Below are 26,156 nucleotides of genomic sequence, written 5' to 3' on the forward strand. Positions count from 1 at the left end.
CAAAATTCCAAATTAACTGTTCCTAATCTGCTTCAAATTCACATCCGATTTTATTTCAGATTAATTTTCAGGTTTAGATAAGCCCTATACCATTTGCCTGATTATGGTAGCCACAAGGGACTGCAAGTCAGGATTGTGACCCCACTATACATACACATTACAAGGCAGTCCCTGCCCCAACAAGTTTACGTTTAAGTAGTTTTGTTGCCCCCACTAAAGCTTGCTGTGTGTATAACAATCAGGATGCTGCTAGAAGCCCTTACTACAGCAGGGGGCACAGACAGCTAGTATCACAAAGTCACTCCATTATGTGCAATGATTCTGGTGGGGTGGGATGGTACCTAGCTCATGAACTGCAGAGCAATCACTCTCCTGGCACAGGATACAGATTAACCAGAAGAGCAGAAGGGAACATGCTATCGTGTGACCTATCTTGCTCCTATTTTCACTATACCAGTGCTACCACATGCTAAAGAGCTCAGGGCAAGTCATTCCAGTTAGCTATGTAACTGGAAGGGCTATCCAACGGCCACACCTCCAAGAACAAAAGATTGGCTCACTTGAATGGATGTCCCTCTTCAGACTTCTGTACGGCTTGGATGACAGACTTGTAGACTCTAAAGCTGATGGTGACTGACAGCAGCGCCAGGATGAGGTAAGAAACCACGCTGATGACGCTGAAGGCGGCCAGAGACAGCAGCATAATCAGTGACGTGCCAAAGACAAAGCCTGTCTTCTTCACATCCCGCCAGAAGATCAGATCGTGCACTGTCGAGGAAAGGGACAAAACAAGGGGAAGTTATGGAGGCGGGGTAACAGAGCAGTGGAGAGTGCTAGACCGTGGGGGATCCAGCACAGGCCCTTGTTAAGTAATCCTCACTCTGATGTAGCTTTATTGGCCTATAGCATAGGTTCCCTTACACTATACACTATGGACAACAGGGCCAGAGGCCCAATCATAGTCATGAATGCATTTGCAGATATGTAAAATTAAGCAGGTGTATGCTTCCTTAAGGAAGCCAAGAGGGAAAATCCTTTCAACTAGTGTTTCTTTAGCACCAGGTAATCAGTCTCCATATAACATATCTCACAGAACACAGGGGATGGGCTCAAAGCCAGACAAGTGGAAAAAACCCCAATGCAGAATTCTCTTAGCTTTCAAACACTCGGCCCCACTGGAGAGAAGCAAGTATGAGCCTTGCTTCACACCCCGGAAGTGGCAACGTTAAGCAGTTTTTGTGAAGTCACTCTGCAATATTAGCAGCACAGTTGGGAACCTCCCATCCTCTGCTCCTATTAGGCAACGTTACCCTGTCAGAGAAGTAGGACTGTCCAGAGTAAGCTGTCATGATACACAGTCTGAGCAGGAAAATGCCTGCTTGTCAGTCACAGTGACAGATTAAAATCAAGTCTTTAAAAACAGCATATAAGTTTGCATGGAGAGCCTTTCCTTTATCACCGCAGATTTGTGTTTGAGGAAGGGCCTTTCCCTTCCATCACATCCATTTCTTCAAAGCCTGAATGTGCCAAGAAGTCAGCCCTGTGCCTCAAAGGCCCTGGAATGGTTTGGATATTGCAACACAGCATTCCGATTTTGCTGGAGGGTTAAAGAGCAAGGCCACGCAGTGATGCACCAAGAAATATGACGGAGGGGGTCACCCGAATGGAGGAAGGCTAGCTGTCAAGGACACGGACTGTAAAATGAGAGGAGCCTGTTTAGTGCTGAGCAAGTCTTAGCAAAAGCAACGCACAGAGCAAAACTGAGTGAGCCGAGCTCCAGAGACTGGAAACACAGCTGCAGTAGCTTCAAAATGTCTATTAGCTAGGATGAAGTCATCAGAGTCCACCTACTACACTACCTCCCTCCCACCCCCCCCCCCGGTCTCATTTTCAGTGCAATCCATTGTATGTTTACCCGAGGGGGACTGAAGATGAGTAACATTTGTCTTTCCCCAAAGCTCACACACCAGGTTAAATCACACCTCAGGCAGCCTTCTCCTAGTACCCAGCCACCACACACTGGTGTCTGAAGCATCAGCCCCTACCCGTCACCAAATCCACAGCTGGGTCTGCAGTGCGTACACAGCGCCCACTGCTGTGGTATCGAAGTACTAACAACATGAGTGACATGTCCTACTTACAATACAACAGCATCATCTGCAATTATCTTTGGACTAACTTCCGTACCAAATTGCTCTCTAAATCTCTACTCTACAAATAAGATCACTTCTTTAATAGCTGTTTAGAACTGCAATTAGGGAACCTGGTCCATGCCCAGTGTTTAATCTCAGTTCAGAATAAGGCAGATCCCTTTGTGTATTCCCTAGATTTGAAGGGCTTTGTTTTTCCAGCCCTCGTAAATAATGTTGCCAGACAGGAGATGCACGATTTGGGTGTTAATTGCTTTGCCTGAAGTACCCTGCTTCCGCTAGAAGAGGGCGCCATTGTCATTAATGGCAGCGTGAGGACTGAACAAACACTAAGCTGAAGAAGGATTTGCAGCAGTCCCCAACTGGTTTTCCCCTGCTGTTTATTCTATTAGAGACAGGCTGCTGGGGTGTGTGTGGAAGGGGGAATAGAAGAAGAAAATTGGGCAGCCAGTCAACCAGCACCACTCCCAGTAACACTTGCCCTAATCCATGCTCCCAGCTCAAACTCTACAAGAAAGCTATTCAAGTCTACTCCAGGCAGAACAAAAAGAAAAGGAGGAATTTCCAGGGTTTACCCCATGTTTTTCATGGCTGCTTTAGATAAGTTTAAGGGTTTGGTGAAGCCTCAACTTTGAGGGGGAAGGTTTTTTGTTTTGTTTAAATATCCAGAGATGAACCCCGCTAGTGTGGCAGCTTATTTAAAAACAGACCTGGCAGTGTAGTGTGTGGGGCAGTGTGGTTAAAAAAAAACAAAACAAAACAAAAAAACCCCAAACTCTGCCTTCTGGCCGTCTTCAAATCGAAACCGAGCAGACAGCTAGCTGTCTGGTTGTTTTGGAAAAGCATAAAGAGTGTCCATTTTCTCAAGTTCCTCTCCCAGGCAGTTTCTGCATCAGCAGCTTGGCATAATTGGTTTTCAGTAACCATCACAGCAGCCAGAGGGAACTGTGGTAGGAGAGGAAGTGAGAATAATCCAAGATCTCTAGGTCTGAATTATAATGCTGCTGAAGGCAGATTACAGGCTGCTGCAGAATTAGCAATTTTATTTTTACCTTGTGCAAGCATTAAGGAAAAAGAGCCAGGGCTGATGGATGAATTACGATGAACATGGGAAGTGCAATAACTCAGATCAGAGGGTAAGAAACATTCCAGAATCTCTAACAAACTCTTATCTTATCTTATTCCATCTGATTGCGCTATCTTTGCCTGCCTGTTTACAATTCCCAGCCTCCTGCTGGTCTGAGGATCACAGGCTGAATCAGTTGCACCTTCATGTGTGTACAGTATTCTAGCTTGGATTCTTGTAGGCAAGCAAAATATGAATGCAGTGGATTGGAAGGGAGGAGGCATATTAGAAGCCTGAATTCCTTTAGCATGCAGCAAGGACGCTATATGCACTATGAGCACAGGATCAACTGCTCAGGTTGTGGAAGCAGATGCTTCAATCCCGCTTGGTTCAAAACAAAGCCCTTTCCACTCGGATTAAGCTCCTACACTGCACAGGAACCAAAATAGGTTAATGGAGTCTGCTATGTTCTTTACTATTTGTCCCCAGCCAGATCCAGAGCCCTCAGAAGAGAACAGAGGAGGCATTTACAAAGCAGCACAAGGCTGTTACTGTGAGAGACAGGAGAGGCGCTCTCTGAGCTACGAAGGAGCCTGGCAACTGGCCAAAGATAAATTTATAAAAAACCCTTTTCAAATAGGTCGCTCTCTCCTGACCGGCAGAAAAATAGTTTATCCATGAAGGGATGCCTGACTGTCAATCTCACATGTAACAATGCAGAAGGGAATCACTTCTGCTAGCCAAATTGCTGGAGAGAGCGAAAGCCAAGAACCACAGTTTGTCTGCACTGTATTAGACCAAACTAGAACAAAGGAGAACAAAAACAGCCTCCGGTTACAACCGAGGGGGTGTAACTGCCTTGGTCACATTCTCATCACAGAGAATTTTGGTTGGCAATTCCTAGGCCATCTTTGTTATGCTGGAATTAGAATCCAAGCATCTCTCAAACATACATGTGTTTTTAGCCCAGTATCCAAGGATAAAGCTCTCCGCACAACACCCATATGAGGTATCTGGATTTCTTATGTCAACAAAACTGCATCATACCTCACTTCTGTGAAGGCTGGCTGCACTTGATGAAAGCAATGCCTATGGGTGAAGTGTGGACTAGTATTCATACAACAGCATCTTTTTGTTTGCTGCCCACACCTCAGGTGAGTACGTTTGTCAAACTAAACTCAATTTCCACTTGGCTTTCATCATGTTACTTAAGCTTTCCTCATTTCCCTAGAAAACTCTGGGATTCCTGACCTTGCATTTGTGAACATAAGATCAATGATGGGATGCAAATCACTCAGGTCATTTAAAACCCCACAGAAATGTATTCTTGCATGAACATTCCTGCACTGGCAGTCTTATCTCTAGTTCCTATGAAAATATACCCCTCTGTGGGCTGAATAGAAGATTTAAGAGATTCACAGGAACCGGATATGGAAGGGTCTCATCTCCCTGGCAGATGCAGATTTGCTCATTACAATGTATTGTCTAATGCCCAGTCCAAGCAATGTGTCTTCCACCGCTTTCCTTGAAACCTACAGATCACCCTATTTCTCTCTGTTATCCTCCCAAATAACTGAACTGTCCTTGGCGTTTACACCCTTTCCCAACTCACACTATCCCCTCCCAGGACTGCTTCCATTGAATCTCAAGGAAGGACATATGGTAGCTTAACTTTTTTGAAAACATGACCCTAAGGGAAGATTATACATCCTGGGCCGCACCTCCAGCCGACTCAACCACGCTCTCGGCTTGCCAGCATTTAATTGTTCCTTGCATTCAGCCAGCATCTGAACACCAAATCAGGGACTGGTCACACTGATGCTTCAAAGACAGAAGCTATTTCATTCAGTGCAGTTCAACAACTGTTCAGAACAGACTCTGGCCCCTCACGTTAATGGAAATGTTACTTGTGTCACCAGTGCCGTTCCATTCACTTGAATGGACACTAACTGAACCCAGCTATAATCTGTGCATGAATTTCTTCCCAATACCCCTATTATTTTATGTCCATACACTAGATAATGGGCTTTGAAATCCAGACTGAAATTCATCTTCCCAGCATAACCACACTGGAACTGTGAACAGAGTTTCTATTCAGGCCTCTTTCCAATACATACTTCCCTGCCAAGCCAAGCCTTTATCTTCTGTAAAGAAATTTTCACAATAATCTCTTACAAAATAATCAGTGCTTGTGTTTGCAGACATTTCGAAAACGAACCACATGATGCAAAAGCCTCAGGGGCTTCACATTATTAAAAGAACTGTTTGTGACCCTGAGTATTTGCTATTCTAGCGGGCCATCTGATTTGTGTGTAATCTGGATTAACACAGAAATACTAGTGGAATGAACATCGGTGGGTCTTTTATTCCCAACCTCCTATGCCCCAAATTATTCCCCAAGCAGAGTTCTGACCTCAAGACTCCAGGCAATCCACTTGGGACATTGTTATTGGCGATTTTACATGGAAGGCATTCAGAAAATACAGAAATGGGTAGCAGTAGATTCAGATTATAGAGCCAGAAGGGAACACTGGGATCTAGTCCGATCTCTTGTATAACGCAGGCTCATAGGACTGCCCTGAATTAATTCTCCTTTGCTCCGATTCAAACCTTTCAGAAAAACATCCAATGTGGATTTAAAAATCAACCATAGCCCTTGGTAAATTGTTCCAATGGTTAATTCCTCACTGTTCACAATTTGCACCTTATTTCCAGGCTGAATTTGTCTAACATCAGTTTCCAGCCATTAGATCTGGTCAGACCTTTGTCTGCTCAACTGAAAGGCCCTCTATTGTCAAATTTCTGTACTCTGTGTAGACTGATCAAGTCACTGCTTAACCTTTGCTTTGTTAAACTAAACAGATAGAGCTGCTTGAGTCTCTCACTGTAAGGCATGTTTTCAAATAATTTACAACTACAAGACAGACAGACTTCAGCAAGCAAACAGCTCTGTTTGGAGAATGGTAGAAAGCACGTGGACATTCATGAAGAAAAGTTCTCAAGGAAGGAGGAAAACATGACTAAAACCACCCAGAACCCAAGATGTGCTCTTATACCCACAATGCAAGTTAGCTTTGTAAACCTAGATTTCTAAGGGTATTAACAAGGTGAGTGTCTGACAAGCAAATAAGGACAAGAGACTGGTATTGTATTTCCAATATAAAATGTTTACCTGAAAACACAGTCAGTAGCCTCACTAGGGCATGTTCTACTGGAGATCCAGCCACACTATCCCAGACAGCTTCTTTGGGGATTTCACCATCAGTACAAATGTGAGCTGTGGTAGGGGCAGACTTCATATCTATTTGCTGATGGATGCAGAGAGGTCTCTTCTCCAAGGCAGATTTCTGAGCAGGTGCTGAGGTGTCATGGTTCTGTGCTGTTCTTTCCCCTCCCGGTGGGGAGATTTTACTTTGTGTTGGAGTCTGCTTCTCATCCAGTTTTCCACCTAGTTCTTTGAGGGCCTTAATTGTCAGCTGCTCCTGCTCAAAGTCTTGAGCTACCGTGGGAGATCTTTGAGAGAACAAAGGTTGCTGGAAGTTGCCCTTGTCATCAGTGATGCTTCGCACAACATAATCACCGTCCACTTTCACATCTGACCTCTTTGCCTCATCTTTACAAAGAGATCTTCCTGGAGGAGTGGTTTTCAGAGCTGCAGTTTCAGCCTCTGAGGAGGTTTCTGTCAGGTCCTCCAGAGACTCATTACCCTTGGACTTCAAGCATTCCCGCATGAAATCCACAAAGTTCTCTCCACTTAAGGCATCTGGATGCTCTTGTTCTTCCAAATTACGCAAGGGCAGAGAGAGGGGGACTCTCTCGTTTGGCATGTTTCTAAGATCCTTCAGTGGAGCTGCTGCTGGAGAAATGCTGAGATTTTCACCAGCCTTGAGTGGTTTGCCAAGAAGACCTGGATCCCAGCTGCTTGAATGCTGCATATTTAGAGACGTCAAGTCCAGAGTAGAAGACTTGGGATGCTTTGCTTCAGCAACTGGACTCCCTCCAACAATGTCTGGATGTGCTTCTATAGTTTCAAAGTCATCCGTGAATCCCTGATTATCTTCTGGTGTCTTAGAGGGCAAATGACCGTCTCTGCTGTGTTTGTGCAGCTTGTTAGGTGCCTCTTCATTATCTGCAATTATCCAGTCTCTTGTTTTGCCAGCAGTAACTGGAGCTAAGGTCAGCTTCTCCACTGGTGCCATGCCGCTGTCTGTGGGTTGAAGGACAAGCTTCTCATTTCCATAGGCCAGATCTACGGGCACATCCTCTATCACTGTGTCATCAGATTCGCCAGAGCTGTCTGCATCTGTGATTTCAGCCAGGCCACAACTTGGCCAGCTCCCATCAGCCTTCAGTTCAACTGCAGCTGGTGAAGCAGTCTTCATTTTAACAGCTTCTTTGTCCAGAGGAACATGTTTCTCAAACTGAGGCTCTGCTAAGTCTGTATATGCTCGGTCTTTCTGCTGGACACTGACAGGATGAGGGGTGGGTGCTTTGCATGCTTCTATCCTGTTGCCTGCTGGCTGGGTAGGAGTGCTACCAACCTCTTTGGAGGGCATTGCAGGTAGGTCTGAGGTTTCAGCGATCTTGTCAGAATGCTCTACTTTAGGAGTCAAGTCCCAGTTCAACAGCTCATTCGTGAAGCTGTGCATCTCGCGTACACATTTGGATACTTCTTCCAATGCAGCTGTTGTACCTGAAGACTGGCGTGATAACCCGGGTCCTGTTGGAATGCTGTTCCCGCTATGAGATTTCACCTGGAACTCACAGACACGGTCTTCTGGGATATCCATAAGAAGCTCTCTCTCACTGTGCATCACCCAGTTGCTACTGAGATCACTGGAGTTGCTAATTAATGAATCCTTGTACTCTTTATCAAATGCTGCTTTGTCGATAATCACCTCAAATGGCGATTCGGGAGAGTCTTTTTCTATAGTGGTCTCTCCACCAGATGGAGCGGAAGACTGCGAATAGACACCTTTGATCAGAGGTTGCTCAGCATCTTGCTTCTGGTCAATCAGGAAAGTAAATCTAGATTCACTGCCTGTAGTGACTCTCTTGGTTTGGTCCATAAAATCTTGGTCCTTACGTCTGCTTTGTTCAGCCTTACCATCTTCCGACAGGCAGATACTGGTGCTCTTCACATATGTTTGTTCTGGGGAACGAGCTGAAATCACTAGGCTGTAGGAATGAGGTTCTGCTCCAATAGAAAATGGGGAGCCTTCCGACCCAGGGGACCCAATGGATGTTGCCTCTATTCCAGAATCGGCACTTGGCCCACGGAAGCTATCCATTCTTTTGTTGTCTACAGCAACCACCAGTTCTTCCACCTCATTTGAGGGAGGGGGCTTGCTGTCTATTTCTCGGCTGCTGTCTGCCCAAGCTGTCAAGCCAGGGGTTTGGTTTTCAGATCCCAGAATCCCTGAAGCTGCCTTATCAGAGAGAGGAGAAGCTGTCCTCTCTGAGGCCAGGATTTGAGAGAGGGAGAGATTCACAGAGTGCAGTTACAAGTTAAAAGTCAAGCAGGCAACATGCTCTCTTGGGATCAGGGCGAGGGGAAAAGACAAGACCCGAGACACCAGCCTTGGCAAACATGCAGGGAACTGCCAGCCATAGGACAGGAAAGCCACGTTACACAAGAGGCTGCAATTTACACCAATACTTTCCAAGCTGCCAGTTTACAGCTGTGATTTCATAGCACACGAAGGGGAGTGTTAAGGCCTGCAAAATTAAGTACGCAATGCAGCGGTGAAGGAACTTAGGCATGCTGAGAGGGTTAACAATAGCAATACAAAGTAAGTGTCTGAACTTTTTGCTTCATGCTACTTAAGGCACTGATGAGATTGCAAAACAAATAGTACAGTTCCAATAAGAGCCTAAATTCACCATCACGCAAATTAAAGCAACTCCTGAAAAAAACTGAAAGCATCAGGACACCTGCACTGTAATGTCAATACTGTAGCTATTGCCTCTGAACTATTCACCTCAGTATATGGAAGGAGTGCGTTCTAGTTCGCTTTCTATGTGGAGTGGAAGGCAACTAGTCCTCCCTTGCTCCACTCAAGCATGTGGGTGGGGTTCTGCCCTGTTCTTGCAGCGGGGGGAGGGAGGGCAAGAACGTTAGTGGCAACATACCCTGCAGAGCTGGGATGGCAGTCCCATCCCAAGTGTCTAGAAAGGCATTCTGGTTATACCATCAACAGGTGGTGTCTCATCTAGCGCTCGCAGTTTAGAGTGCGGGAGTTTATAGGGTGTGTGTCCTACCATGACTCAAGTCTCCTTGAGCTTTGATGCGCTGTGATAAAAGCTTCACCCAGTGTTATTGCAGATATGCTCAGAGCAGTCTCTCTGATTGCACTGCCAATGGAACTAGTCTGGGCTACATGCAGTGTAGAGACACTCCCTCCAAATGGAATTACAATTGTGAAAGGAGCAGAGGTTGGGCCAATCCCTTTGCAGGTGGGAGAGAGTGGGCCTCAGGCATAATTTGGGTCTATATGGCTGCAGTTCCTTAGCGATTCAGACATGTTGATCAGCTCCTAAACAACTTCATACAAAACGAATCAGAGCAAATGCCTGGGAAAACGTGTGCTGCATGCTTTGAAAAGCACAGCATAGAAGAAGGCTGCTCAATGCAGAACCGTTAGGATTTCACATGGAATGCTGTCCACTTCCCGATTAAGTTATTTACATTAAAACATGTTGCTGTTTCATACTGAACACAGATGTAACAAGGCATAAACCCTTGAGATCTGTCTTAACCTACATGCTAAGAGGACACCTGCGATGAACTGACTACCTTCCAACCACCACCACCACAACAGGCTTCCCAACACAGCACTTCAAAGAAGGGGTTTGGAAAAATAAACGGCCAATTTATTTTAATAGTTTAGCTCATACCTAGATAACATTCATTTCTACTATCGGTTATATGATCTGTTGAGTCCTGAAAATGGTCACTTATACCCACCTTCCTCTCTGCTGAAAGATGCAAAAAGTTTTTTTTTTTTAAAGCATACTATGTATATTTCTAGCTTGTCCAGGAACATCTATCAGGATATTCTGAACGTCAAATCTGATGTAAGTATGCTTTACACTACTCCACACTTACAATTCAGGCAATATACAGCTTCACACATGAAAGTTAGTCTCCAATATAGGGTTAACATTGCCAGCAGGATCACAAATGAAGTAACGTATTTGGATACAACCTGCTTGGTGTGCAGGCTCTGTGCAACAGCAGATATTGACAGGGCTTGCTACAATTATATGAAAATATTACTATCATCCTAAAAGGGATGTATGGCAAGTTAACTTCTAGCCCTCTGGGGCACCTGGCATTCCCCACTGTCGGAAGACAGGACAATGGGCTAGATGGACCTTTGGTCTGACCCCGTGAGGCCACTCTTATGTTCTTAAATGGCCAATAGGAAACAACTTCCCATGATTTCAAAGGGAGGTTTTGGAATCCCCATCAATGGAGGGTTATCAGAACAGGTTAGACAAACACCTGTCAGGGATGGTCTAGCTTTACTTGATCTTCCCTTAGCGCAGCAGGCTCAATTAGAGGATCACTTGAGGTCTCTTCCAACCCTACACTTCTACGACACAGAATACACCCAGTTCGTTCTGTGTGGCACTCATGCACGTTCAAGGAATCCAAGCCTGAACAAGGAGGAGGGGGTTGGACAGAGTATGAGAGGATTTAAGGGCAGCTGCTCTGAAGTTTTAAGCTGCTTTTACATAGCGGTCCTGTCTAAACCAAGCTTACACTACAAGGAGTAGAAACTATTTTCCTATGTGCCTGATTTTCAGAGCCTAATGCTTTTGAAGTCCAAATGAGAGCTTTTAACCTGGCAGAAGACCGTGATTGTGAATTTTGCTCAGTGTTCAAAATTTCTACCCATTTCCAGAAGGTGCCCCAAGACCCCTCACCACATGAGAAACACCTGAAGTGTTAAAAACCCAACTTTGAAATTATCTTCCCAACATTTCAGCTGATAGACCCTCAACACAGCCATTTTCCACAGAAGCCCTATAAACTTAATACCAACATTCAGGAAACATCTTTCTGGTTCTAGGAAGTTGGTACCTTAGAGTAGTAAAATGTGCTATGCAAGTTGGAACAGTGACCACTACTACACAAAGCACCATCCAGGTATTTTCTGGATTCATCTAGAGGAAAACTGTACTCATTTTGAAGAAAAATTATGGTTTAAGCAAAATGAATTCCTAAGTTTACTAATGTAGGATGGCAAAACTATGTGTAGATCACTAATGGCCTCTCTTTACCGGAGAGCACTGGCAAAACATGCAGCATGTCTCTCATACTTTTGAGTAACAAGTTCTTCCCAACTATGCCTGCATTCTCCCATGTGGGGACACACAAAACTGTTAGGACTTGAAGTAACAAGGTAAAGGAGGTGGATGACAGAATTTAGCCATGAAATTAAAGATGCATCAGGACTTTTCTAGATTAAGAGTGTGTGGCAGTCACCCTTGCAACTGGAAGTCTTGGCCAAGATGTAACAGCTTTAGGAAGTACGGGGATGGAACGTTGTCCTTCCTAAGGCTATTACTTGAGATATTAGACGGATCTGGTATATTCTAATGCAGTGGTGCTCAACCTGTGGCCCAATTAGCACACAACTGCAGCCCTGCAGTGTGCTAAAATAAACTGGGTCTTGGCTGCCCAGGTCCAGGGGTTTGTTCTTGGCCCCACTCTGTTGAGGGGTCTCTGGGCAGGGAGCGCTGGGCTTGGGGTCTGGGGCAGCCCACTATTGTAAATCTGTTGAGAACCATTGTTCTAATGCAATGGTTTTAACCTTTTTTCATTTGCGGACCACTACAAAATTTCAAGTGGAGGTGTGGACCCCTTTGGAAATCTTAGACATAGTCCATGGACCCCTAGGGGTCTGCTGACCACAGGCTGAAAGCCACTGTTCTAATGGATCTATAAAGGTTCATTTCACCAAAAACAAGGCTCTACAATTAAAAGGTTCATCTGAAACACAGGCCTCCTATATGTGATTGACTTGTATTCTCCAAATCAGAGTATGCATAAAGAAAGATACTAGAATCACACTACAAAACCCATATTAAAATCAGGCAACTTGGAGAGAGTGATCTTTTAGTTTCTAGGGGGAAAAACACTCAGATGTTTCTCATGGCTTGAGGGATAAGAAACTGAAGGAAAAAATATTCATATATAGAGTAAGGCCAGAAGGGAACATTAGATCATCAAGTCTGACCTCCTGTGTATCACAGGCCTGAGAATTTAATCCAGTTTGCACTGAGCTCAAATGAGGCTCTGTCCCTGTTAATTTATGATGCATGAAAAGCTGCCTTTTAAAAAACTGTTTCCTTTTGCTTTTTTATTTCAAAATGGAGGATCAAGACATTTCTACCCAACTTCTCTATGAAAATATGAAAAATTGTTAGCATCTGTTTAAACTGCAATGGCAAGCACACACTTAGGGAATACTGATCTGGTATGCAACTCCTCTGTTATAGCCATAGGACCGCCAAACTGGACCAGATCTGGATCCCATCTAGATCAGTATCCAATCTCCAAGTGTCCAGATGCTTCAGAGGAAGATGCAAGAATCCCACAACAGGTTTCCTCATTTATAAAGTCGAAAAACAGGTCTAAGGTACTCAATTGCCCTCTCGTCTCTCTAATATATTTACCTTCACACCCCTTTGTGAGGTAGGGAAAATGTTCTTACGTTCATTGTACACAGGGGAAATTGAAGCCTAGAGAGACTAAGTGTATGTCTACACTAGAAACACTACAGAGGGCATAGCTAAAACACTGTAGTGCAAACACTTAACTACAGTGAAGGAAGGTCTTCCTTGACCTAGCACTGTTGACGCTGGGGCTTAGGTCAGATTAACTAAGTGTCTCAGGGTTGTGATTTTTTCCACATCCCTGAGCGATGTAGCTAGGTCAGCCTAGCTTTCTTATGTAGACTAGACCTAAGTGACTTGCTCATGGTCACACAGGAAGTCTATGGCAGAGCAGGAAATTAAATGTGGGTTTCCTGAGTCCCAGGCAAACTCCCTAACCTGACCACCCTTCCTCTTCGGGTCAAAGCCATTTTAAGAAATCCTACAAAAGGTACAATCCTACCCTTAGAATGGGAGATATCTGTAGGAGCCTTGCTCAACTTACAGGTCAAATCAACTTGCTATGCACTCTTCCACATGATAGAATTCAGTGTCGAGGTCATTTCTCTTTCAGATTTGAGAGTTAGCTTAAATTTGATTCTCCGTCCGAAGCGTTCTGCATCTTGCTGTCTATACCACTTGATTAGTTGGTTTGCATAAATTCATAAGTAAAATTTGCTACTTTAAAGTCTAATGGTATGTTAGCTGATGGAAAAACATGAATTTACATCGGCGATCTGTAGCAAGCTAATCAAGAGGTGTAGCAACCACTACATACTTATCACTTTAATAGGGTGACAGACACTTGGTTCTGAACCTTTAACAGCATGTGCATACACACAAACACGCACGTACCCCCCAAGTGATTAGCTTGAAAAATATATTCAGGCTTTTTCTGCCACTGAACTAATGTGTGTTATTTCTAATCCAAGCACATACAACAGACATTAAGATTGAAGCTAAAAACGTGCAAAGCAGTATCAGCACCTGACAGCCACAGCACCAAGATAGGAAGTTAGCCAGCAGACACTTTGCAGTCAAGCCAGGTTGCAAAGGACTTTAGCAACGGGGACAGAATAGAAAGAAAAATGTTTTTTAAAAGGCTGTAACCGGCTAACAACTTTGTTCCCACCGCTTGCCCCAAAGTTCTTCAGTATTGCAACTTCCTATTCCAGATGCCTGGAGTGTACTGTGTCAGCTGGGTGAATTGGTTAGATAGCCATATAAAGAATGTGTTTCTGATACTGCATAGCAGGCTTTACCTTAGATTATCCTATTCATGTAAGTTGGGAATCAGCTCTTTTCCTTAGCCCTTTTTGAAGGAGGACCAGCTTTGAAGTTTCTTAACCTTCTGGTCAGCTAAGGCATGACAATCTTTCATTCTACCCTGGAGTTCTGGCTGTCCCTTATATGCTGGTGTCACAATTTATTCAAGTTGAACTGTGAAATCAGGGTTAAACTAATAACTCTGGTGGCTCCAATAGACCCAACCTTTTGTTTACCAAGTTAAATGAACAGCACCGCCAACGACAGGGTGATACAAGGGCTAAGCTGATGCACTCATATCTTGTCTGAATACTTCTGGTGTTTCCAGCACCCGAAGTTTCCTAAATTTCAAAAGGTCTGTGTTGAAAAATTAGAATTGGTGGATGCAAGTTAAATCCATATGAGAACACTCCTAGATTACAGACTCTTTTGCTCCATTTGGTTTTCAAGAAATTGTACTGCTAAGGGATTGGATCTAGTTGAGTTTGCCTATAACTATCAGAGGCCTTGTCTTTACGGAAAACTTGTACCATTTTAACTATGCCAGGATAGTTAGAGCATTAAAACATCCCCCCCCCACCCCCAAGTGCAGAGGCATTTATATCAGTATAAAGGTGCTTCCTGCTAGTATACCTATTTCTATTTAGGAAGGGAAATAAATTTTACTGGTATAAGAATTATACTAGTAAAAGGATGCATCAAATACCAGCGGTTGTATTGGTATAACTGTGTCAGTTAACATCACAGCCTCTAAACAAAGTAATTATACTGGTACAAAAATCTATGTGTAGACCAAGACTTTGGTTTAGTGAATGGCTTTGTTCCTGCAGAGCAGTGGTTTTCAAACTTTTTTTCCGGCGACCCAGTTGAAGAAAATTGTTGATGCCTGCAATCCAGTGCGGCTGGGGATGAGGGGTTTGGGGTATGGAAGGGGGCTCTGGGCTGGGGGTGCAGGCTCTAGGATGGGGATGAGGGGTTTGGGGTGCAGGAGGAGATTCTGGGCTGGGGCAGGGGGGTAGGAGGGGGGGTCATGGCTCTGGGCTGAGCCGGAGATGAGGGGTTTGGGGTGCAGGAGGGGGCTCTGGGTTTGGGGGGGCTCAAGGCTGGGGCAGGGGTGCAAGAGGGGGTCAGGGCTCAGGGCCAGGGATGAGGGCTTTGGGGTGCAGGAGGGGGCTCTGAATTTGTGGGGGCTCAGGGCTGGGGTAGGGGATCAGGGCGTGCAAATGGGGTGTGGCCTTACTTGCGGCGGCTCCCAGTCAGCAGAGCACCAGGGGTGCTAAGGCAGGCACCCCAGAAGCGGCCAGCAGCAGGTCTGGCTCCTAGGCAGAGGTGCGCAAGTGGCTACACATGGCTCTTGCCCGCAGGCAACAGCCCCCTCCCCCAGCTCCCATTGGTCGGAAACCAGCCAATGGGAGTGTAGAGCTGGTGCTTGGAACTGGACTTACAGCTGGCTGCTTCCTTAACTGGGCAGCACTGCCAACAGGATTTTTAACGGCCTGCTCAGTGGTGCTGACCAGAGCCGCCGTGACCTAGTGCCTTACGCAATTCAGTACTGGGTAGTGACACAGAGTTTGAAAACCACGGCTGTAGAGAATGGAAACTTAAGTCATTTCCAACCTCAAGCAGTTTTTGTAGCTTAAGTTCCTCCTTAAACTATGGGCCAATAGTTTATCTCCCCATCCCAGATTAGAAAAAGGTGGCATATTAAGGTATCTGTTGTCTAGTCATTTCTATTCTGTCAGCTACTGCACTTTAGCATCCATTAACCATTAAGTATATGGTTTAGAAAGTATATTTGGTTGCTTCACATGTATAGGATGGTATCATTTGCATTCATGACAAGACATGGGATGAGATGTGAAATGGTGAGAGGACACAGCATTCCCCACTCCTACCATTGCCTGAACTATACCGGTATCAATTTCCTCCAGGGAATCCACAGCATAAGCGAAAGCACTGATGCATTTGCATTACTGTACTTACTGTTAGATGCATCACTATACGATGGGTCAGAATTTCATACCAACAGCAAGCTACTGTAGCTATCAGAGAAGACCTAGGGAGAGGCTTTGCTATTCTCTCTCCTCAGCTGTTAGGTCAACGCCACTAAGGCACTGCATATACTAGTAACCACGATGTTTTGCCAATACCAGTTCTCGTGGGGCCCACTGTTGGCAACCAATTTAATCAACAGGTCACAATTACCAGCTTTTAGAAACATAATCCTACCCAAGCCTAAACAGAATTATTCAAAGAGGAACAATCACTTATTTTAACTCTGAGCTGAAGGGATTTTACTGGGATTTTCTAAACAGTTTTTGCACTGTCCAGGTTACCAGCAAAACGTACACCTTTCACTAATACAGACAGAACCTATCATCTTTGTAAAATGCTTTCTGGTAGATATTATCCCCATTCCACAGACTAGCAAATAAGGAGGGGAAGTGACGTGCCCAAGGCCCATATGGCAAGTCAATATCAAAGCTAAGGGTAGAACCTATGAGGCTCAGTCCAAGTTGCCTTCTCTAACTACTAGACTACTACTTCTCATACTAGGGGTTGGGACCCCCTCAGGGGGTTGGGAGGTTATTACATGGGGGTCGCAAGCTGTCAGCCTCCACCCCAAAGCCCACTTTGCCTGTAGCATTTATAATGGTGTTAAATATATAAAAATGTGTTTTTAATTTATAAGGGGGGATCGCACTCAGAGGCTTGCTATGTGAAAGGGGTCACCAGTATAAAAGTTCGAGAACCAGTGTACTAGACCATGCTGCCTCCCCTCAAAATAATGAGGGGCTTATAGCAGGACAAATAAAGCACAGTGTTCCCCTCCAACTTTCTCTGCATTCCTGGCAGGACTGCGCCCAAGAAACGCGTAGACTATAATGCCAATTCTCTATCAGCAGCAGGATGAAAAGAAAAGCCACAACATAGTATGGACAGCCAGTCCTACATGTCAGCCGACTGCCTCCCTGGATTGTGGTACTAATCCACAAAGAATTCAGCAAAAGACAAGACTATCAGTAGTTTCCCAGGAGCTTTCCACACGAACAGCAGCAAACCTGTCCTGTTCTCCCAAACCTCTATTTCTTCGGGGTCGTTATGTACATTAGGAAATCCTGCATATGCTCCTTGGCTCACAGCTATAGATCCCTTTTGCCAATTTGCCGTTGATAGCATTAGCTAACGGCTGTACGAGGAGGAAAGAGCAGGTCTTTATCTTTCTTACACGAAGAACATATTACACACTAGCAACCAGGCCATAAGAGAGTAGCTTGGCTGTACCAGATCATTAGCCAACAACTGCTGAGTGGTTCACAAGGTGAACTGTTTTGAAGCTACTTATAGATTTTTAAGGGATAATTCTGGACAAGAGAAAGCCTTATGCCCCAGTTACAGCCTTTCTCAACATTTTTCTTTTATTAGTGTACAAGAAAATGACAGACTTGCCTTGTGAAGTCCTAAAGAGAGAGACAGGCTGAGAGGAAGAAACAAAGGAATCTGAAAGAAAATATACAGGATGAGAATTTGACAATTATACACACTGCTTTGCTGTGAACTTCAACAGGTGCAGAAATGCCACTGGGAAAGAAGAGTTTCTTGATCCATTCACTCACCTTTCTGCAACAGCTCATTTAATGTTTTTTATTATTAATTATTATTATTATTATTATTATTAAACGAAGCAACTATGAATATAAGCCAAGCAGTCAGTTTCACCCCATCTGCTTAGAAAGGATACGTCACCATAATATATTGTTCCATTGTTACTTTATAAGGGAAATGGGGGACAGTCAGTGCTTGTGTGAATTCATTAGGTTTTTGTTAGGGTTTTGCAAGTGTCTTCAGTACTACGTGCACATCTTCTGAAGTGGTGGTAACTGCATCAGCTACACCCATCTAATAAATGGGTTTTCAGTGCTGCCACAATAGACTGTTAATGCAAGTGACACCAATGCAAAAAAGCTTGAACATGTTAATATATGTGGGGTTACTGAAAGATGCTTCCCTTGTTAAAAATTTGATTTCCACTTGTCTTAGCTATAAACTACACATCTCCCCAAACCCACTACAAAACAAAATAAGTTTACTCTAATGAAGGCTGCATGGGAAGGGTACTATAGATCCATTCTAAACATCCAACTTCAAAGACAGAATCACCTCTGGCAACTACATAGTCCACTTTCTTTAAATACGGTTTTCTACTCTCATAGCATCTCCTAACAGGGATCTAAAATAGCCTTCATTAAAATCAGACACACATTATACAAAGAAAAAAGACATTTTAATTCTATGCTTCCTAAAAAAGAAATACTGAAGTTCTATTACTTCATTTAATGTGTGCATTTTATTTCCAAACCAAAACCCCACCATTACACCACTGTTCCATAATGCACCAGTTCTTATCTTAAGAGATATCTAAAAACGACTGTCTAGAAACAAGGGGATTTATTCTTATTTCCACTTGCAACAGCAGAAAGGAAGTTGTTGGACTCTATTCTAAGAAAGACAGCCAAACCTGTGGGATTTTTCGTCTCTCACATGGATGTGAAAATATGGCCTTTAGAATTTAAACTGATTTTACCATATAAAGGATGAGTTCATCAGTCTCTGCATATGAAATTTCGAAAGCTTATGTTTCACATTTCAAGTACATGGTATACCATGTACTGGAGGCAGCATGGTCTAGTGGACTGAGCATGGGACCAGGAACCAACTATACCTGTTATAATCAACTTCCTGTGTGACCTCAAGCAAATGCCACCGCTTCAGTTTCCCACCTCTAAAGCTTTAATCTTGAGGTCCAACAACAAGGCAGTAGCACAGAAGAGAATAGAACCCTGGAGTCCTTATTCCCAGTCTCTTTCTTGAAGCACTAGACCGTGTTCCCTCTTTGTTGGCTTTTTGTTTGTTTGTTCAGAACCAGTTTATCCAACTCTTCAGATATCAGCAGGTGACTCATTTACCTTCCGCTATAATCCTGTGGAAAAAGAAGGACAGCAAGTTCTGGAACTTCAGGAACAAAGTTGCAAACGTTTTGCCAAGAATTCCACTGGGTCTACACAATGGGAAGATAGTCTACCTTGACAGCCGTCTCATTTTCCACACTCAAAAGCCCCCTTTTTAAAAGCAGATTTTAACATAAGAACTATTTATTTCTGCTTTGCATAAACAAAAATGGCTGTTTATAGTTGTTAATCAGTCATGACTGGGATGAGGAGTCTGCACAGGGTCTCCTATTGCCAAAAGCATATTGTGAGGCTTCAGATTGCATTCTTCAGTCCTAAGTCTGTATAGTTGAACAGAGATCCAATGGACGAATTATGAAGATTCTTTTACCCTCAAACCCCGTGCCTGTATTCATTATGCTTTTTCAAATCCCAGATGCTCTACCAATGAGGTTATTTAATGTCTTTACCCATAGGAATAGCCTTCACGTAAACATTTATTTTGATTTCTCAGACTTTCTAAGAAGCTTGCAAAGAGTTCTCAGAAACCAACTGCAAGCCTGACATAAAACAGTATGGCCAATAGCTATAGGATTTTGTAGTTTCAATGGACTGCAAATATTTTCTACCTGGCTGTATCATCTCTCAAAATGCCAGAAAGCACCCCAAAACAAAACAATTAGCCCCATCCAGAAGAGATGCACCTTAGTATATTGATCCCTGAACAAGCCCTTTACTAAGGCCTAGGATTTTCAAAAGTCATTAGCGATTGTGGGCATCCCAGTTTTTGGTTAACCAGTTTGCCACACTTTAAAAGGGCCTCATTCAGTAAAGGAGGAGCACCTGCCCACTTCAGACCAAGATGCTTTAATGGTATCTTAAGATGGGCACCCAAGAAAAGCTGAGTCACTCAAAACCACTGGTTACCTGTGAAACCGTTGGCCTAGTGCTTCTTCTACTTATTTCCTTGTTACACCCTCCTGCCCTTTTATATCAGGAGTAACCAACAGGTTTTAACAAGAGATGCTCCAGTGAATTAAGGCTTCCTCTACTCCACTAGAAAGCCTGGAGCTGTAGTGTCTCAGTGTTTTTGGTTAAGGCTTTAGGTGCGAGCCTAACAACTATTAAATGCTGTCTAGGAAGATAAAAACTCAGTGACATCTGCTCCCCTCTAATGATGGGCTGGAGAATGGTTTGTGCTGTGGTCAAAGCTTCTCATTTAGGAGCTGTGATTGGGTGGAAAGGAACACGTGAGCTGTCTTCAGCAGGACACCTGCGAAGACAGTCTAGCCAAATGGATTAAGTTTGGAAGCCATAAGGGTAGGCTATCAGCATGGCGATAAATCTGGTTTAGAGAGCACATAATGCTGGGAGCTACACTCACATTCAGACAGATTAAGTGACCCATGGACCATGTGTTCTATTGGTATTATGAGAGGCCTGTAGATTTAGACAGGATCTAGTAAAATAAAACACTCTCGTGCGCCAGGAGACCCAAGCTCTCACCCTGTTTCTCAGCACTTGTTCTACGACATCAGAGCACATCACACATGACTCAATTCTCTTATCTATAGTATTTAACACAACTTATTGTAAAGTGCTTTCAGATTCTTGGATATAAGGTGCTGAGTGCTAAGCATTACTGTTGGTACAGTTCTGGGTCCCCAGTGGTCAGATGCTACCTTTTATCTAATGGGAATGGATTATATTATAGATGTACAAGTGTTTATTGTATAAACACTGTACGGCACAATATAACTAAGCAGCATGATCATTATTTACCTAGTCAAAAATGGTGCTATTGTTTTCCTCTCTAAACCAAAGTCAAAGACTCTTACTTTCTGGTTTGAAAGTCGATTTGCTTTTTATCATCATCTCTGGCATTACTTTATTGCTCTGCGTGTATTACTACTACTTCTTTTCTCCTCCATCATCAAGCCGGTAATTTTTAAGTGGACACTGATAAGCCTGTGACCTTAACTGCTACAAAACCAAACTAATTACTTTAAAACTCCCAGGTAGGCAACAGCCTGTTGGATTCTGTAAGCAGAGGGGCAACTTATCTCTTAGATAAAGCCCTTTCGGCTAGCTGAGTTGGAAAGGACTTCTGATTCCTAACATGCAGCTTTGAATTGTCACATCAGATGGGTTTTATTATTTAAAAGTAAGTTACATTCTGTAGCTTCAGAACTTCATTCGTCAGAGACACAGCCACTGGTATTTTAGTTGTTTCGAGATTCAATTTTTCATTAGAAATTAGTGCTGGTTTCACAGCCTGGAGACAGATGTCCTCCATATTTATCATACAGCAAGTACAGCATAGATAACAGCAGTGCATGTTTCTCCAGCATTGTCCAACCCTCTCCAAAAAGACTATCCTATCACTGACCTGCCAGCTGAGATGAGGAGACCATCTGTAGAGACTGAAGGGGGCAGCTGTACCCTTCTGGGAAGTTTCAAAGTTAGCCTCTGTTAACTAGTAAAGAATGTCTTAGCTAGTCCTCCCTTGAATTAGTCATTGATCAGGGAGGTGCCAGTTATGGTGGTAACCAATCACCAGCATACTGCCCGTACCAGCATTCCCCCATTAATGCAGACATGGAGTTGGAATTCTGTCTGGCATTTCTTTGGTGCTGAATTAAATGTACACCCAAACAAGAAGGCAGTCTGGTAACTTTGCCTTTCTGTGCTATAGGAGAGAAATTAGGATGTTTTACACAAGAAGGAGAATCAGAATAGCAGACATGCTTGCTGACAGCCTGGTCGCTAACCTCACATTTGTGAGGCATGTGATTAAATAAAGTTATTGTTAAACTTGACCTGAGCTATGTTAGAAGTTCAATTTCAGGTCATGGAATGGTTATTTGTCACAACTGCATATGCACCACTGTGTCACATCAGTCACTAAATAATGAAAATATAATATTAGGATAAAATATTAGGATAAAAATAATTCAAAGCAAGCATATTATTTTTATGAAGAGCTACAAAGCAGTAATAACAACCATGAATGAAAGGGGACAGCTACAGATTTGACACTAATTCCACATATTGATGCTCCCCAATGTTCAAATCCCAAGCAAGAAGTGGAAGAGGAATATGAGCAACAGCTACACCTCTGAAGCCTTTCATTTAGTTGCAGTCAACCCCCTCCAGCTATTTAAAAACAAAGCTTTCTGGGGCTCAGAGAAGCTTTCAAGGATACAGAATGCTTGTTACTCATCCAAGAGACTAGCTTCCGTATCTCATCTAAAGGGCATTTTAACAGAAGGATAATGCTTAAGAAACTACTCCACTATCCTCATACAAATTCAGATACAGTTGAATAGGCTTTTCAGGCACTTCTTACACCTTTTTTTTACTTTATGTTTCTATTAAATCAAGCGGAGATTTCTACTCCAACTGCCTATGTAATGTCCAGTCACGGATGTAGCAATTTTATCAACCTTAACTCGCTCTCGGAATCAAACAACAACATTCAGGGGGGTGTCTCCTGGCCTGCAGATTCCTCCACCATCATTTCTTTGTGCCCACCTATTTGTATAAAGCCCTGAAATCAGGTTTTATCCATGAATCTGTAGTGTTTGATAACAACAGACTGTGTAGTATAAGCTTCAAAAATACTATGCTTGTTAGACCAAAAGGTTTTACAACCTTAACCATGGCGCCTTGATCACTTTTGTTGTAAGCCATCCCTGTGATTTTCCATTAATTAAGGGCTTGCTTTTGTTGCTAGGACAAATGCAGATCTCCCGTCAACAGCAGTTGTGAAAGAGTGGCTACAGAATGTGACACTAAGTACCAGTACTTGGATTAAGTATTTCCATGCCTTTGCCTTTACCACTTAGTGGAACCATGGTGTACGGTAGCAGTAGAGTTTTCTTATAGGAGCATTGCAATAATTAAGGGTTTCAGTGTTTCTTAATATCTGGCCTCTCATGCACCTCCCAATGGAGAATATTAAACACGATTGACTTGTTTTGCCAACCAAAGCCAGAACCACCAATAGCGTCCTTCTCCCTGACAGAGTTTTAAGGACAGCCTGGATCATTATAACCGCTCACTTTGAGATCAGGGACTGAATGGGGCTCTCTTCAGATCCCCTTTACACCACTTCATGAACGTCCAAAGGGAACACTAAGCAAAGTACTCCTGCCTATCCTCCCAAGAAATCATAAGTTAAATCTAGACCTTCCATACAGCAGCAATACTACCATGCCACCTGGATTTAACGCCAAAGAATAAAGTTCAAGACTTCTGTAATCCTCTTCAATATTGTGTAGTGTCTCAGAGCCACAAAGCCTCAACCATTCCTACCTTAAAAGGTCATCTGTAAAAGAGTTAACAATGAAAAGTTACTTCCGTTCACAAATGAAGTAGTGAATCCATTCTTAAACAATCATGTGTGTTTTCATCCTCTCATTTCAGATATTCTATCCACTTACCCTTCCATCTAGCTTCATATCACTAGGATTTCCACTTCTTTAAGCCAATTTGTTGGCTTAAGGACATTTACAAATTTTTCACATTACTTTGAGCAGGCTGATTCCCAGCCCACACCATGAAAACATCCAGGAGTAAAGCCCAGATGCTTTCTCCTTAAGAGGATCACACATCATTTTGATTTTTCTAGCTGCAGAACAGGACTGATTTGTGTGACTGTCTGGTAACAGTGTAGTCTCATATGGACAGTGGATGTGTTTTTCCCATTGTTTAGAAGAAAATGAAGGTTCAGGAGCAACACAATAAGCCTGCACCCAGCACTTACTGCTGCAGACTGCATTCAGTAGCACCACAAATGCTCCTATAGTGTTCCTACATTGACAACATTGCAATTACAATATCACTGTAGTGCAGCATGTCTATTCAAGACACTGCCAGGCTCTGAAACACTTCAGTGATGCAACAAGCAGTAATGCCAACTACTAGCTATGTAGGTTTCTTTCCAAACAATGCCCAGGACAGCATCTTGATGATACAAGCTGCCCTGCAGCTGGTTTGGTATGATAAAGAAAGCAAAAAAGGCCTGCCCTCTTCTTCTGTCAACTCTTCCATAATTAAGTACAGTAACAGAGTGAAAAGTTGCTGAGAAGTCTATGGTCAAAGTCTGCATATTTTTCAATCTCAGGATTGTTTTCCCACATTCTCCCTTAGCAAATCTGACCACTGGAGAAAATGAACTATTATTATTTGCAGTAAAATATCATGGGGGAAATTGAGACACAGCAAGGTGAAGTGTCATGTTACAGTAACTCCGTGACAAAGCTCACAAACTATTTTCTACACCCAAGTTTTTGCACTAGTGACTAGACAAACCTCAATCTCCCTGCCTTCTAAGACCCAGAGAATTATAAAGCTGATTCCCTAACAGCAAAAAGTAAAGTATTTATAAACAGGGCCAATGATTTGCCTTAACTGGGTTATGATTTGTATTCCAGTAGTGGAGAGGTTCCAGATGAGCTCAGGGTCCCATGTATAGTGCTAAATATATAAAAAAAATCCTTGCCCCAGAAAGCTTCAACTAGATAGACAAAATGTGAGGGAAAACTGAGGCATGGAATGGAAGGTACTTTGCTCAAAGTCAGAGCAGGTCACTGGCAGAGCTGGGAATAAAACCCAGGATTCCCAAGTCCCAGTTCAATACCCTAATCATTAGACTACATCACTTCTGTATAGCTCTCAACACAAACCCTATGTATCAGGATTTCTCTGGAACATTGAATGTTCTCTGGTATCTTCTTCAGGCTACGTGGGGAAAGGTGGGGGGGGGGGGAAAGAAGTGTGAGCAAGGGTAACAATTTTTAGAGTGAACAATACTGCATCTTGAAATGAAATGCTAAACACATGGGCAGAGTAGCATGGTAATCATGCCACAACATTTAAAATAGTGTATTAAAGTTATCTTACAGGCTGAATGACAGGGATAAGACAAGGCCAGAAAGTACAAGACATTTTGCTGGGTTACAATGGTAACTATAAGAGCACTTAAAAAAATTGTTTTTAGTGTAAGACAACCCTGATGACATAAGGTGCATATGAGTGGTTTGTAACCAGTAATAAAATCTTAATTAACTCCTTTGCTACGATTTAAGGCAGCAGAAGTCTATAATCTAAGGATTTACTGTATAATATTAATAGTGTTATTCTCTCTTACTAAGCATGCAGAAAATCTGATTTTTCAGACGTGCTAAGGACCAACAGCTCTCATTGATTCCAACTGGATTTGTAACTGTGCAGCATCTCTGAAACTCAGGCACAAGTCATTATGCAGAAACAGTTCTCTATGCAAACAGATGATTTTAAATCTACAGAAATGTTGCCGTTTCAAATGAAGGAGATAGTCCACATTTTGGACTAACATCACACACAGATTTTTTTTTAAATGTTATTTGCAGTGGGATTTGAAAAAAAACCCGCAATGCAAACAACATCTAGAACAAAAACAAAAATCCAGATAAGATATACATATTACTGTAATAAACATTTGGTTTTGTGAATGGAAAAAAAGCCACATAGATTTAACCAACACTTTTAAAAATGCATCTGGTAGACTACCTGTGCTTTTAGTATAGATAAATTAACAAGCATTGAATTATCTTAATCCCTTGGGTACAGATGGGTAAACTGAACCAAAGCGAGGGCAAGTGATTTGCCCAAGGTCACAAAGCAAGTTACACCCAGGATAAGAACCCAGGATTTCTTACACCCACCCCATCCCATGTTCTAACCACTAGACAACACTGCCTCTCCAACAGCGGAAGACATGGATGTTGCATGCAAGTTGTACAAAAATGATGTGGCATATCATCCTGCATATGTTTTCATCTGAGTTTAAGGGAGAGACTGTGCATATTTAATCTTCTTGGGGGACAGAGTACACACCTGATTCTAGAAGTAACATGACCCTGAAACCATTCTGCTTCCTGATTACAACTTGTCTGTTAAACCATGGTGCCAACGGCCATCAAGATGGCTCAACATTTATAGAGCACTAGCTTATCTGGAGGATTTGAGAACAAAGGTTTGTGAACCACCTCAGCTATCCTAGGAATCAAACTA

At 43.1% G+C, this 26,156-nt stretch overlaps 1 protein-coding gene across 5 annotated transcripts in view; it reads right to left on the reverse strand.

Annotated features, from left to right (window-relative positions):
* RTN3 (reticulon 3) overlaps positions 1-26,156 on the reverse strand; it is a 39,209-nt gene that overhangs the window by 6,583 nt on the left and 6,470 nt on the right. For 2 of the 5 annotated variants that reach the window (XM_038411674.2, XM_038411673.2), the window contains exon 2: positions 561-768. In XM_038411674.2, coding sequence (XP_038267602.1) covers positions 561-768 — 208 coding nt within the window. Of the gene's footprint in view, positions 1-560; positions 769-6,388; positions 8,675-17,598; positions 17,650-19,002; positions 19,130-26,156 lie in introns of all 5 variants that reach the window. The other 3 variants (XM_038411667.2, XM_043519743.1, XM_038411671.2) reach the window with 3 other exon arrangements.

This window comes from Dermochelys coriacea, chromosome 7, assembly GCF_009764565.3.
Source record: "Dermochelys coriacea isolate rDerCor1 chromosome 7, rDerCor1.pri.v4, whole genome shotgun sequence".
NCBI lineage: Eukaryota > Metazoa > Chordata > Testudines > Dermochelyidae > Dermochelys > Dermochelys coriacea.